At 44.8% G+C, this 15,019-nt stretch overlaps 1 protein-coding gene and 1 pseudogene across 2 annotated transcripts in view; both read right to left on the minus strand.

Annotated features, from left to right (window-relative positions):
- The window catches only part of WDR35 (WD repeat domain 35), a 109,767-nt gene extending 95,197 nt beyond the window's left edge, over positions 1-14,570 (minus strand). The window contains exons 1-3 of one of the 2 annotated variants that reach the window (XM_077488829.1): positions 14,404-14,570; positions 6,149-6,266; positions 3,388-3,459 (exon numbers count right to left, since the gene is read on the minus strand). In XM_077488829.1, the coding sequence (XP_077344955.1) occupies positions 3,388-3,459; positions 6,149-6,266; positions 14,404-14,427 (214 nt within the window). In that variant the 5' untranslated portion in view covers positions 14,428-14,570. The remainder of the gene's footprint in view (positions 1-3,387; positions 3,460-6,148; positions 6,267-14,403) is intronic. The other variant, XM_077488828.1, reaches the window with a different exon arrangement.
- On the minus strand, positions 3,499-4,742 carry LOC143989957 (uncharacterized; annotated as a pseudogene).
- Positions 14,571-15,019: the final 449 nt, after the last annotated feature.

Below are 15,019 nucleotides of genomic sequence, written 5' to 3' on the forward strand. Positions count from 1 at the left end.
GGGAGGAAAGTACTCCCTCTGAGCTTCTAAGGCCGCGTACACACGGGCGGATTGTCTGTCCAACCGTGTTTCAGCGGACAATCCGCTCGTGTGTGGGCTTCAGCGGACTTTTTCAGCGGACTGTCTGACGAACAAAGTCTTACGGAATTTCCGAAATTTTGTCCGTTCAAACTTGGTTTTGTCCGTCCAAACTTGGTTTCAGCGGACAGTCCGCTCGTGTGTAGGCAAGTTGGACGGACTAAGTATGGCGCATGCTCAGAAAGGATTTACACGGCCGAAGGTTGCATTGCAGTGTATAGGACGTCGTTTTTCTAGTCCCGTCGTACGTGCTGTACACGTCATCGCGCACGCTTTCAGCGGACTGTCTGCTCATCGTGTGTGGTCAAGTCCGTTCATGCAAATTTTGAACGGACTGTCTGACGAACTTAGTTGGCCAGACAATCCGCCCGTGTGTACGTGGCCTAACTGTAATCCAGTATACAGCAGCTATTACAAAGCCTGCAGACTCACGTGCCCAACAAGCTCTATGCCTCCACGCACACACCAGGTGAACTGCCTCTTTTTAGAGGTTTCCAAATGGCGTCATACGATCCACGCGGTAGGCGTGGTATCCGAACGTATAGTGGCGCCAAAATATGTTGCATGCGAGCCTGGAGAGTGCCGACCGTACGAGGCGAAAATCCCCTCAACGGCGCACGCGTACAACCGTACGGCAAAAGCATGCGCGTTCGTATGGCAGCAGCGTCTCCGCATGCGACAGCGTTTCATCATTATAAAAAACACAGCATGGAGACATTCTGTAACAGCTTTGAAAAGACACAGTCAGAGGGGAATACAGCAATCCCAGAGGGAGTACTCACCAGTCCACGTTGCAGGACCTGAGAAGCCAGGCCCAATCTTCCCCCATCACGGCAGGTAGTGCCTCTGTGGACCTTCAATGACCGGGTCCCCTATCTTGGGGTCCACACCCTTGGGCCTGTAAAGCACCCTTTGGGTTATCTTGGGCAAGATAATGACCAGAATACCACTATCCAAGGGTCCAGCGCCTAAATAGGACACATTACAAGCAAAACCTCGTTCTTGCATCGAGGCTCAGGTACAATTCCTTTAGCTTCGTGCCATCCGAACGGATCCGGTAACAACGTCCTCACTGGGACACTCAATTGACGAAATTTTGAAGAGCTTCACGTTCATGACCATCACCTGAAGACACTGGCGAAAAACTGAGGTAACTCCCATATGGGAGGGGTTATATGGGAGGAACCTTCTTGCTATTGGTTGCCAGTGTCCAATCACCTAGAGGTAGCGTATAACCCACATAGTCATGAATAACTGCTCTGTGTCCCGTGATGTATGATAAAGAAAGAAGCACTATTGGGTTTAACTAATCATTTTTTTTTGTATAATTCTCCTTCAAAGTGGTTGTAAACCCTTACAGACCACTTTGTGCTACATGTAAGCCTATATAATTAGGCTTACCTGTACCTACCCAGGATATCTCCTAAACCCCTGTATTTGCATGTGCCAACTTCATTGGCACATGCGCACTGACACAAACTGAAGCAACGGCATGTATGTGCCGTTGCTTCAGTGAGTGTGCCTTTACCACGTGCATGCACAGGAGTGACATCATCGCGGCTCCGGACAATCACAGCACGCAATACCCGGCAGAGATCCCCAGAAGTGATGTCAGCCACAGGAACGGCATACGGGCACCGCAGCGAAGGCTTCGATCTCAGGTGAGTATTACATAATGAGCTAGTATGCTATGCATACTAGCTCATTATGCCTTTGTATTGCAGGTGTTAGTTTTTTGTTTGTTTTTTAAGTGGGTTTACACCCACTTTAAAGCAACATGGCAGAGGGCTGTGTCCTATGCCTATATTTTCTAATAGGTGTCCCACATTCCCATTTCAAAAAGTTGGGAGGTATGGGAATAATGTAGTATAAATCAACCACAGGCTTTTAAACCTCATGGGAACTTCACAAGATAATATCCCAGATAAAGTTTCCAGCTGTATTTATTTATATAGGACTGTCAATTTACATATATATTATACATTTATATCAGTCGCTGCCCTCAAGGAGCTTACAATCTAAGGTCCCTAACTCACATTCATACACACACTAGGGACAATTTATAAGGGAGACAGTTAACCTAGTATCATGTGGAGTGTGGGAGAAAACCAAAGTACCCAGAGGAATGTACACAAAGACACAGAAAACATGCAGACTCTATGCATATATTGTTATGGCCAGAATTCGAACCAAGGACTCTAGTGCTGCAAGGCAGAAATGCTTCCACATACACACAATCAGAATTTCCGACAACAAACGTTCGATATAAGCTTATTGTCGGAAATTTCAACCCTGTGTAGGCTCCATCGGACATTTTCTGTCGGAATTTCCGACAACAAAAATTTCAGAGCCGGATCTCAAATTTTCCGAGATCAAAATCCGGTCGGAAATTCGATTGTGTGTACACAATTCCGACACACAAAATTCCATGTATGCTTGGAATCAAGCAGAAGAGCTGCACTGGTTATTGAACTTCCTTTTTCTAGTCCATTCGTACGTGTTGCCGATTGGAATTTCCGAAAAAAAGTTTCAGCCAACATCCGTCGGAAATAAATCCACGGTTTGGTTGTCGGAAATTCCAATCGTCTGTACACGGCATTCGAGTTTTCGCCACTCCTACTACAACCGGGGGGCATTGACTCTCCTCTTGTTGCACTTTCTATATTGGTAAAAGAAAAAAATTAAACATCTAGGGCATAGTAAAACCACTTCTAATGACCAACACAAATCTAGAAATCTTGGAACTCATGAAGGCAACAATCATGGACCAAAATGTTGGACTAACCCCGTCAGTTCACAAAAAATTACACATTGGATGCTTTAAATGTTTGGGTTTTTTCGCATGATAAGTTTTTTTTTTTTTTTTCCATAAAACATGGAATGGTTCTTTCTCTGCATTAAATGAGCATTTGAGTAATAAAAGCCTTCATTTTTTTATTAATTAGCATTTTATTTCATTAGTCTATTTATCTCTTCGTGGAATTACTCTTCATAGACACTTTCAGTCACTGTTAACACCAGAAGCTAGTACTATTTGACGGGGGTAACACTCTCTGCAATTATCTTTTACAATTTACATTTACAAAACACAGCAAAAAAAAAAAAAAAAAAAAAGATACTATATCAAAAAGGTAAAGACACTCTAATTTAGTTATGTGACTGCAATTTTCAAATCTAATTGGAATGAACTGAAAATAACTGTCACTTATTTGTGAAAATAATCCTTATCCTAGTGCATTGGGAATTGAGTTTTACATGTGTTATTCTTGTGTGGCTTGGCGAATATATGTTTTGCTATTTAGATCTTACCGCTGTGTCCCTCCAGAGTCTGATTCATGGAAAGATTACTGGGAGCAGCAAGGCCTTTTAACTTTGAATCATCTGGAAATAAAGAACATATATTCAGAGTAGAAGTACAATTTTATCAAACCAGTAGATTCCTGTTCCAGGAATTCCACACAGAATGGGATAGTTTCGGCACAGGGGATCCAGCATAATAGAAGGGAAAGTAAGTGTTAGAATGGCAGCGTGGGAGAGTAAGTGTGAGTGAATGTGGGAGATTCAGGGAGGGTTCATTTGAGTTAGTGTAAGGGTTAATATGAGGGTTACTCTAGCTGTGAGGGTTACAGGAAGGGTTAATGTTAGTGCGAGGGTTATAGGAAGGGTTAATGTTAGTGTGAGGGTTACAGGAAGGGCTGGTGTTAGTGTGAGGGTTACAGGAAGGGTTGATGTTAGTGTGAGGGTTACAGGAAGGGTTGATGTTAGTGTGAGGGTTACAGGAAGGGTTAATGTTAGTGTGAGGGTTACAGGAAGGGCTGGTGTTAGTGTGAGAGTTACAGGAAGGGTTAGTGTGAGGGTTACAGGAAGGGCTGGTGTTAGTGTGAGGGTTACAGGAAGGGTTAATGTTAGTGTGAGGGTGAGGGTTACAGGAAGGGCTGGTGTTAGTGTGAGGGTTACAGGAAAGGTTAGTACTAGTGTTAGGGTTAAAGGGAGGATTTATAGAGTGGGTTATAGGAGTGGTTAGTGTTAGGTTTAGAGTCATTGTTAAGGCTACAGGTAATGTGAGGGTTACAGGAAGGGTTCAGTGTTAGGGTGTTAGAATTAGAAAGTCAGTGTAAAGTTCAGCGTTAGGGTTACAATAAAAGTTAGTGCTAGGGCTACAGGGAGAGTGAGTATGGAGTTTCTAAGACCCCTTTCACTCTGAGCCGCGGCCGCTTTAGTGCTGTTTAAGTGGTGCTTTATGGCCCCTAACGGGGTGCTTTTAACCCCAAAGAAGGGGTTAAAAATGCTTGTGTTGTGATGCTTTCAAAGTGCTTTTCAGGCGCTTTGGAAGCACTGCCCATTCATTTCAATAGGCAGGGCATTTTGGGAGCGCTGTATGCAGCACTATCAAAACACCCTAAAGATGCTGCTTGCAGGACTTTTCCTAACGTCCCACAAGCGCACCGCCCCAGTGGCAAAAAAACACACTGAAATGAATGGGAGGCGGTTTTCAGGTGCAATTTAGAGGCTATTTCTAGCGCTAAAATGCCTGAAAACCACCTCAGTGTGAAAGGGGGTCTCGTTATTTAAAAGTCAAAGTACAAATTTCCAGAATCAATACCAGGAAAAAGGGAATAATGTTCCAATGTTTTAGACTGTAACAGTCTACCACCGCACACCATGTTGACTTTGTAATCTTCCCATCTAATGTTTTCAAGCCTGACTTCTAAATGTAAATCACAAATTTGATTACAAAAGAATTGATTTGCTGCTCAAAGGGTTAACAAGTAATACAGCCATACCTGTGATACACCACTGCTGGCTAAATAGCAATGGTGTATGAGGTGTATTACTTGTTAACCCTTTGAGAAGCAAATCATTCTTTTGTAATCAAAGTCAGGCCTGATAACTTTAGATGGGAAGATTACAGAGTCAACATGGTGTGCGGTGGTAGACTGTTACAGTTAAAGTGGTTGTAAACCCTTACAAACCACTTTGACCTACAGGTAAGCCTAGATTAAGGCTTACCTGTAGGTCCAAGAAATATCTCCTAAACCTATACGGTTTAGGAGATATTTGCCCGAAGACAGGCACCGCTGTCTACGGCGCATGCGCCGTAGACAGCGGCGCGCAGGCGCACTAAGCGTGGCATTTCCAAAAATGGAGCTTCCGCGCGTGTCGGCTCCCGTGCGCATGCGCGGGAGTGACGTCATCGCGGCTCTGCCGAATGACAGCGGCAGAGCTGCGAGACCCCACCGAAAAGATGGATGCGCCGGACTACAGGGGACAGCGGTGACATCGCTGGCTCCTGTGTCAGGTAAGTGACACATAATGGGCTACTATGCGATGCATAGTAGTCCATTATGCTTTGCCTTTGCAGGGAATGAAAGAGGAAGTAAACCCATCAGGGTTTACTTCCTCTTTAAAACATTTGAACATTATTCCACAGTTCTGCAGATACCATTATTCTACTCCACCATTAAACCTACCCATCTCTTTTCTTTAAGTTCACTGCAAGACAGCTTTTAACTTTCACCTGGCATGTGGTATTTTCAGGTATCCACACTAGCTGAATCAAAAATGATTACGATTATGAAAGAATACATAGATTCATTAAAAGCTGTTTTATGCTGTATATTTGCTTGTCTTTACACTTGCCGGACACAGTAAAACAGACGGATGTTCCAGAAGGTGATAAATTAAATGTCTTCCAAGGAGATCTGTCAACACCTTCTGCTCCGGAGGAGCCTGGATATTACTACCAGGCAGAACAGAATGTACAGAATCTCTGTACAGATTTGAAAAAATATTGACCTTCCACAAGTGTTAGCCTCAAAAAGTCTTTGCTCCTGTTTTTCCTTCCTTTCCCAAGTGATAATATTCTGTGCCCACAACCAGTGAACACTCTCCAGGAACATCCCTGAATAAACGGCTCTGCCTTGTAGGATCATCCCAATTTACTTACATCAACATACCCTTCAGGCTAATATCTGCTTCCAGGGGAAATGATACTAAGTAAACTCCAGCCGCTCAGACCTAAACTGAAAGGATTCCTTAGTGAAAGACAGAAAAGACGCCATTTATTTACCTGATTGCATTTCCAGCTTTAAGACTTTCAGCAATCCAGATTCTCCTCCACATGCTATATAACCTTGGTCTTTGTTCCAGGATATGCATTTTAGCTGGATATTATTGGGAATGGCGATCTGAAAGAGAGTGAGGTATAATGTGTGAATACTTATAACATGCATACAGTTTATGAAAATGCCTAATTATAAGGAGTACCAAATTCCTTCTAATATATCCGTAATGCTGCGTACACATGAGCGGAATGTCCAACAGAAAAAGTCAGACGGAAGCTTTTCAGCATATATTCCGATCGTGTGTATGCCTCATTGGAGTTTTTTTTTTTAACAAAAATTCTGACGGACCTAGAAGTAGAACATGTTTTAAATATTTCCAACGGAACCAATTCCTAACGGGAAAACCACTCGTCTGTATGCTGTTCCGATGGACAAAAAAATAACGCGTGCTCTGAAGTACAAGACGGAAGCTATTGGCTACTGGCTATTGAACTTTCTTTTTCTAGTCTCGTTGTACTTGCTGTACGTCACTGCATTCTTGACGATCGGACTTTGGCGTGATCGTGTGTACGCACGACAGTTTCAGTGGAATTCTCTCGGAACTCCATCGGAGTTTATTCCAATGGGAAAACCGGCTGTGTGCATAAGCATAAAACCAGACAAAGTAGGACTATCTTGTTACAAACAGAATATTTCTTACGGATATCTTGATTAGAACTTAAATCATTTTATTAACAATAATCTTTTTGTATAAACAAAGGTAAGTACACATTACAGATTTGTAATTGCATTGAACCCCTATTTAAGGTGACACTAAACAATATTCTTATGCCCCGTACACACATGCGGAATTTCCGTTGGAAAAAGTGTGATTGGAGCTTTTGGTTGGAAATTCCGATCGTGTGTATGCTCCAACCAACTTTTTCTGTCTGAATTACCGCCAGCAAAAGATTGAGAGCAGGTGCTCTATTTTTCCGTCAGAAAAAGTTGCCATCGGAAATTCCGCTCGTCTGTATGCAATTCCGACGCGTAAAAGACCACACATGCCCGGAAACAATTTGACGCATGCTCGGAAGCATTGAACTTAATTTTCTCGGCTCATCATAGCGTTGTACATCACCGCGTTCTTGGCAGTGGAAAGTTCAGAGAACTTTTGTGTGACCGTGTGTATGCAAGCCAAGCTTGAGCGGAATCCCATCGGAAAAAGCATCCAAGATTTTTCCAACGGAAATTCCGCTCTTGTGTACAGGGCATTAGTCTCCACAAATAATCCATACATATCCAATACTCAAAGCGGAGTTCAACCAGTTTTTTTAGTTTATTAAAAGTCATCAGCTACAAAAAGGATAGCTGCTTACTTTTAATAAACAGACACTTACCTGTCCCATGGTCTAGTAACGCAGCCACCCAGAGCCTTGCTCCCCTCCCCCTCTTCTCCTCGGTGCCGTCATAGCAACTGTGGGCACCCGGCCGAGACAGATTACGGCTTTACAGCCGGGTGTGCACTGCGCATGTGCGAGTCGCACTGCGCTCTGCTACTGGCCAGCCGATCTTCTGGGACCTGAGTTGTGTCCCAGAAGATCACTGCCAGGGATGGGCCGTCTAGGGCGAAAGGAGGAGTCGCCTAGGCAGCCAAGAACAGGAAGGAGGAAGTGGGACAGGAAGTCCCACTTAAGAGAGGGTACACACCCCCCCACCAAAAAATGACATGCCAAATGCGGAAGTTGGCTGTATAATGTATTTACTGGCAGAAAAAAAAATGATTTACTATCCAAAGTTAAAACAACAAGGGCAGAAGATTTCATAGTCGGGAAGTTGAAAAAAAATGACTGAAGGTCCACTTTAAGCTTTCCCAGTTTAGGTGGGTACCATAACCACTGCCCCAGGTTTCCTGTTTCAAGGTGACTCCTTGCCTTGTAGCATCCTATGGAGCCACCCTTGCATGCAGGGACCAGAGCTGTGTTCCCTTACAGTGTCCATCAATAGGAACGCACAGTCCTATAGCCTAGGATGGCAAAACACTCCCCTGCTCTACCATCTTCCTCCTCCCTTCTCCAAGCTAACAGACTGGCTAGAGCAGGGGTGCCCAACCTTTTGAAGAATGAGGGCCACTTAAGCGACTTGGTAACCAGTCACGGGCCACAAAGAATGGAACGGGGGCGGATGACAGGTCCGTGTCCGCTCTGCATATGCAGAGCGGACATGGACACAGCCCACTCTACTCTATGGGCCCTTCAATCCGATCACCTTCTGTTTTTTTTTTTTCCCCCATCGATCAGATCGGAGGAGGTGAATGGAGGGTCCAATTGGGTCAGACCGATCGTTTAGAAAGGGGCCTAGGGCTGCTTTCACACTGATACGCTGTGATTTACCCACACCACGGGTGCAGCCCAGTGTGCCTGAGGCTTTCCTGCGGGTTGCTGCACTTTGCCATAGACTTCTATTATATCCTGCAAGTGTGGTGTACTTTCTGAATACGCACCAAACCAGCAGCTATTAGAAGAAGTCTATGGCTCAGTGCAGGTAACCCGCAGGTGAACTGTGCTGCACATGCAGATCAATTTAAAAGCACCCCAGTAACCACTGAAGAACAGATATGCCCACATATATGCTGCGATTTTAGTAATAAAATTACCTTTAATAACAGTCTTCATTCAGGTATTACCAGCTGTTGCTGTCCCAGGCAGAATGCGTTTTGTATCACTCCACCTGTGACTCTGGCGCTATACAGGAAGCATCGGCTTATGCTGCTCTGTTCCGCAGCTTGTTTCCTTGTTTCGATCTGGGCTTGCCAACCCGCCATTCCACATAAGTGGGTCGCGGGCCACCATCACAGGGCTCCACGGGCAACATGTGGCCCCCGGACCACAGGTTGGGCACCCCTGGGCTAGAGACTGCACTGTTAACCCTTTCCTGTGAAGAACAGATGATCAGAAAAGCAGCATCGAGAGAGCAGCATTGAAAGTTGTACACTGTAAATGACGGGTTAAAAATATTAACAGATAGTTTACTGAGGAATGTTGTTGGTTTTTTTTTGTGCTCAATGTGTTAAACGCAAAATGCTGAAAGTGTAATACTACTTCGAAGGATGATAGAGATTTGTTAGAATTTTTTTTTTGTTTCTATTGACATGTGTGTCCCTTTTACTCAAAATGCCCATGTTACCCCAAATCATCCACAGGCGATGCTTTCAAAGCCTTTCTATAGGTTATCAGTTTAGAGTTAAAGCAGAACTAAACTCAGCGATTTAGCGGCTTCAAAAAACAGTTATATTCCAGGCATGCCGGCGCTGCTAACTGTCACATTTACTTCTGTTTTCAACCAAACTGTCAAACCATTGCTGGAGTCATAACTGATCACATGTGCACCATGCCAGTTACAGATCAAACAGATCGGAAAAAAAATGGAAAGCAAGGTGAGAGCCCCGGGCCTTGTTTATACTGTTCTCACATGTGCAATACCTCTTGTCTTATCTCTGCTGACCAAACAGATCAAACAGAGGCAAAGATGGCAGCTTCCTTGGCTGAAAAGGATGGAAGGGTTTAGATCCACTTTAACCACTTGCCGACCACCGATATACATTGGCACAATGGCAGAGGTGGGCAAATAGGCGTACCTGTACCTCCCATTTAAGAGCCGGGGCTAGCAGGCGCACGCGTGCCACCTACAGCGTGACCATGCCCGCGGGACCGGCGGACTCAATGTCCACCAGTCTCCCAGCAATCGTGTCACGGAGCCTCAAAACGGTGAAGTGCCTATGTAAACAAGGCATTTCCCAATTCTGCCTTGTGTCATGACAGCTCGCTGTCATGTGAGTTGAAGCCCATCCCCCCCACAGTTAGAATCACTCCCTAGAACACACTTAACCCCTTCATCTGCCCCTAGTGGTTAACTCCTTCCCTGCAAGTGTCATTTACACAGTAATCAGTGCATTTTTTATAGCACTGATCACTGTATAAATGACAATGGTCCCAAAATAGTGTCAAAAGTGTCTGATGTGTCCGCCATAATGTCGCAGTCCCGATAAAAATCGCAGATCGCCGCGATTACTAATAAAAAAAATGAATAATAAAAATGCCATAAAACTATTCCCTATTTTGTAGACACTATAACTTTTGCGCAAACCAATCAATATACGCTTATTGCGATTATGTAGAAGAATACATATTGGCCTAAACTGAGGAATAAAATATATTTTTTTATATTTTTTGGGGGGATATTTATTATAGCAAAAAGTAAAAAAATATTGAGTTTTTTTCAAAATAGTTGCACTTTTTTTGTTTATAGCGCAAAAAATATAAACCGCAGAGGTGAACAAATACCACCACGAGAAAGCTCTATATGTGGGGAAAAAAAGCACATCAATTTTGTTTGGGTACAACGTCGCACGACCGCACAATTGTCAGTTAAAGCGTCTCTGGTCAGGAAGGGGGTTAAATCTTCTGGGGCTTAATCAGTTAATCGTAAGTTATGCCCCAGAATTATTGTTCACACTCTGGCAGTGGTACCTCATGTGTGGAGCAACTTATGTTTACATACATGCATGTGTTTGCATCTGGGTTTTATAGGAGGCTTTTAAAAAAAAATATTAAAATTAAAGTAGATGTAAACCCAAAGTCATCCTTTCTAAACTACTGCCATAGTGGTTATCTATAAGGATATACATGCCTCCTGCATGTATCTTTACCTGTCAAATGTCTCCCCTCTGTCTGTTATGAGACCCGAAAAACTGCATATTCTGTGGGAGGGTCTATTGTCTGGAGCTCAGTGGGTGGAGTCACGATGTCAGTAGACTCCCCACCCATCTCTACACTCCCCTTGTCAATATGCATATTCTCCTGTGTATTTCTTACACTGAACCTCTGCTATGATCTCTAACATCCAGTGAAAAGACAGGAAAGTTACCACATGACTTCAGCATGCCCAATTATGCTGAGGTGTGGATCAGCCAATCCTGGCATAGCAGCAGGAGTGGGAGGGAATTAAAAAAATAATGCATGTCTCTTAGGCCCCTTTCACACATGCGGACAGTATGTCCGTATTTCATCCATCCGTTTGCGGATGAAATACGGACATACATGCATTCCTATGGGATAGCGGGTGTCTGCGGATGAGCATCCGCAGACACCCGCTATTGTCCGCCTCCGCTATTGTCCGATTCTGCAGACGGAGGAAAATCCTATTTTACTATCCGTCTGCAGAGCGGATCGGATGAAGACGGACAGACGGTCCGTCTTCATCCGATCCCCCATAGAGGAGAGCGGAGAGCCGGCAGGGGCGGTCCCGGCACAGTGTGCCGGGACCACCCGGTTATCTGCCGCCTCAGTGGGGACAACGGAGCGATCCCCGCTGAGCAAGTGAATCATCACGGGGCGGATCATTACTGATCCATCCCGTGTGAAAGGGCCCATAGGCTAGTGCACAAGATATGTAAATCACCTGTCACTCACAGCAAGGGGGAGGATTTGACAAAGTTTTTCTCTGTCAAGATTTATCTGACTGAACAATAAAAGAGAATTGCTCAGAGCTGGATTAACTCTTTGTGGCAAGACTGGGCTCATATGATAGGAAATCTTATACTCTACATTATGACATAAAAAAAAAAGAAATTTGGGTTTACATCCACTTTAATTTTATTAATATGTAACACGTTTTATTTTAATTTTAACTTTATTACTATCACAAGGGGGCTAACCAGCACAAATGTGCAGGTGGCAGGTCCTCTTTATGGGGACATTAGGGGTCTAAAAGACCCCTGATGTTTCCTCTGCCCTCCAAAGATTGGGCAGTGGATGTTCCCGTTCTCACTGCTGGGTCATTTTACTGTGGTCCTAGAAGAACGAGAGAGCCCAGTAACCACTATGGGTGGCCCCAGGGGGCCCATGGTATATTCCAGGTACTGTAAAGTTATCAGGCGGCTCTAGAGCTGCCCAGATCACTCTTACTTAAAAGTTGAACACCAGCTTAAAAAAAAAAAAACAATCACCAGCTTCTGTATGAAAGGACATCTGTCCCGAAGAGGAAGAGCCTCAGTGCCCACAGTATGTAAGTGCCAGCAATCAGTGCCACCTATCAATGCCTACCAGTGGTGCGAGCGCCTCATCCGTGTGCCGATCATTGCCCATCACTGCCACCCATCAGTGTCCATCACTGCCAGCTATCAGTGCCCATCACTGCCACCTTATCAGTGCCCATCAGTGTCGCCTTACCAGTGCCCATCAATGAAGGAGAAGAACTACCCGTTTGCAAAATTTATTAACAAAATATAAAACGGTTTTGTATTTTTTTTTTTATTTCATCATTTTAAATTTTTTTAACAAAAAAAAAAAAAACCCAGAGGTGATCAAATACCACCATAAGAAAGCTCTATTTGTGGGGAAAAAAATTATAAAAATGTCATTTGGGTACAATGTTGTGACCGCGCAATTGTCATTCAAAGAGTGACAGCGCTAAAATGACAATTGGTCTGGGCAGGAAGGGAGTTTAGGTGCCCAGTAAGCAAGTAGTTAAGCCTGCGTTACAGGCAGAGACAAGAAGATGATCTGCATGCATGCGACAGTCCCCAGCAATGATCTCGCTGTGTATGGAGCATGAACAATCATACTGCCAGAGAGACTGGCATGGCTGCATTGGACAGCTGGATCTTTGGACCATTATTCTGCTTATGGCCGATACGGCAGACAAGAAGCGAGATCATCTGGATCTTCTCATTACTGCCTCATAGGCTAGAACAAGTAGAGCCAATCACAGGCATGAAGAGGGAACATGTGCACGCCCGATAGAAGAAAGCCACCAGTAGCTCCAGTCATTCCTTGTTAGTATGCGCTCCGAGGAATCCGCCGATCAGGAAATGTCTCATTACCTGTGATTAGCGCTGCGCAGCATCAGCTTCCTGGCGGGATCGTGGAGCTGCAAACACTCTGCCTGACGCCTGAGCTCCTCCTTACTTGTTAGAACTCCAGGCAGATAGAACAGCAGGGCTGGAGTACAAGAGAAGGAAGCAGTACAAGGGGCCAATCCATTCATATGCTGACCAGAAGCATGCTGATTGGAGGAAAGTGCAGAGTGATAGAGAGATGAGCTCATTGCTGTACTGTTTCTCCTTTCACTATCCAGTCACTAGCTGGGGGCGGGTCCAGGATGACCTGGGCTCAGAGGAAGTGAAGCTGGCCATCAGACTAGCTGCGAAAAAAAAAAATAACTACCGCTGGGACCTCTCTGGACTGAAGGTAGATATTGCAGTGAAAGTGGTTTATGTTGTTATCTTTTTACTGGGTTATTCTTTTTTTTTTTTTTTATCTTGATATTCTTGACTGGAGGTCTGCTTCAGATTTGTTTGTCATGCAAGAATGGCAAATAGCTGAATTGGACCCAGGATCTGTCTCCTGCAGTCAATGCACAGCAGAGCTCAGACTGGGGGAGGGAGAAGCAGTGCGAGGAGCAGTCTTACTGCAGTGCAAAGGGCTTACTGATAGGAGGAGAGAGCAGAATGACAGAGAGATGAGCTCATCAGTCTACTGCAGGGGTAGGCAACCTCTGCCCTCCAGCTGTGGTGAAACTACAAATCCCATCATGCCTCTGCCTCTAGGAGCCATGCCGGTGATTGTTAGGGTCTTGCAATGCTTCATGGGACTTTTAGTTTCAAATCAGCTGGAGGGCCGAGGTTGCCTACCCCTGGTCTACTGCTTCTCCTTTCACAGTCCAGTCACTAGCCGTGGGCTAGTTCAGGATGACCCGGGCTCAGAGGAAATGTATGAAATTATGCTGGACATCAGACCGAGGCCATCTCGCTGCAAAAACAAACAACTGGGGTGGGGACTGGATTGGACTCTGGACTGATAATAAATATGTTTTGTTATGCTTTCTTTAACTGAGCTATTTGTTTATCTCAGAAGTTCTGCTTTCATTTGTAATGCAAATATTTCACGTACCAGAGTTAGACTTTTGCAATCCCAGTACAGCAGAGCTCAGACTGGTGGAAGGAGAATCAGCACCAGGAGCTTAATTGCTGCAATGCAAGGGGCATGCTGATAGGAGGAGAGAGCAGCAAGATGTGCTCATCACTGCGCTGCTTCTCCTTTCACTGTCCAATCACAGGGACAAGACCCACAAGCGTTACTGACCTGCAGCAGATAGAAAGCTCTCCTGCCCTGACAGAGCTGTGCAAATTGTAAAACTGGAAGGACAGAATTACACATTGCTTCCCTTCTATATCTACGTATGTGTCTGTCTGGAGTTCAGCCTTCCCCCCACTACTCACCTTCTTGCTGAGGTAGATGAACATTGCTGCACACAGCAGTCCCCCCGGCCCCAATCACTGGAGGTTCCACACATACACAGTCCTACCCCGGGGTAACTAAGAAGCCGAGTCCTCCCGTCTCCAGGTAACCGAGGTCCTTCCCCGTCCGCACGTCACTTCCCGTGTAGAATGGGCCAGCGAAGCACCTGGGAACATTAAACACTAGAGTCCGAACTACCGCTAAAAAGTGTCTGCGGCGCCACGCCTGGTTCTGCAGGAGAGCGGCCATAATGCCATATACCACCCCCTTTTATTTCCCACGTAGCGGTCTCCAACAAAATGGCTAAATTTATGTGGACTTGTCACCAAAAGCTTTTGGTTGCGTTTCACAGATGCAGAATTCGATTCACAGGTACTGGGAAATCTGTGAAAGAAACCGGCGAAGAGATTAATGTCAGTTATAATTTCTAATTCTACAGTGACTTCCTCTTTCTGTGTGATTTTCAAAACATGTTGTAACAGAAAATATATTGGGAAGGGCTCCAACTGTATAACACTATAGGATTGTAAAAGACCTGGGAAACCTTTGGGTGCTCCAAAGAGAATAGTAATGTGGCATGCATGGTGCCTCCTCACC

This window comes from Lithobates pipiens, unplaced genomic scaffold (assembly GCF_037356315.1).
Source record: "Lithobates pipiens isolate NorthernLeopardFrog02 unplaced genomic scaffold, aLitPip1_a1.2 Scaffold_18, whole genome shotgun sequence".
In the NCBI taxonomy this organism is placed as follows: domain Eukaryota; kingdom Metazoa; phylum Chordata; class Amphibia; order Anura; family Ranidae; genus Lithobates; species Lithobates pipiens.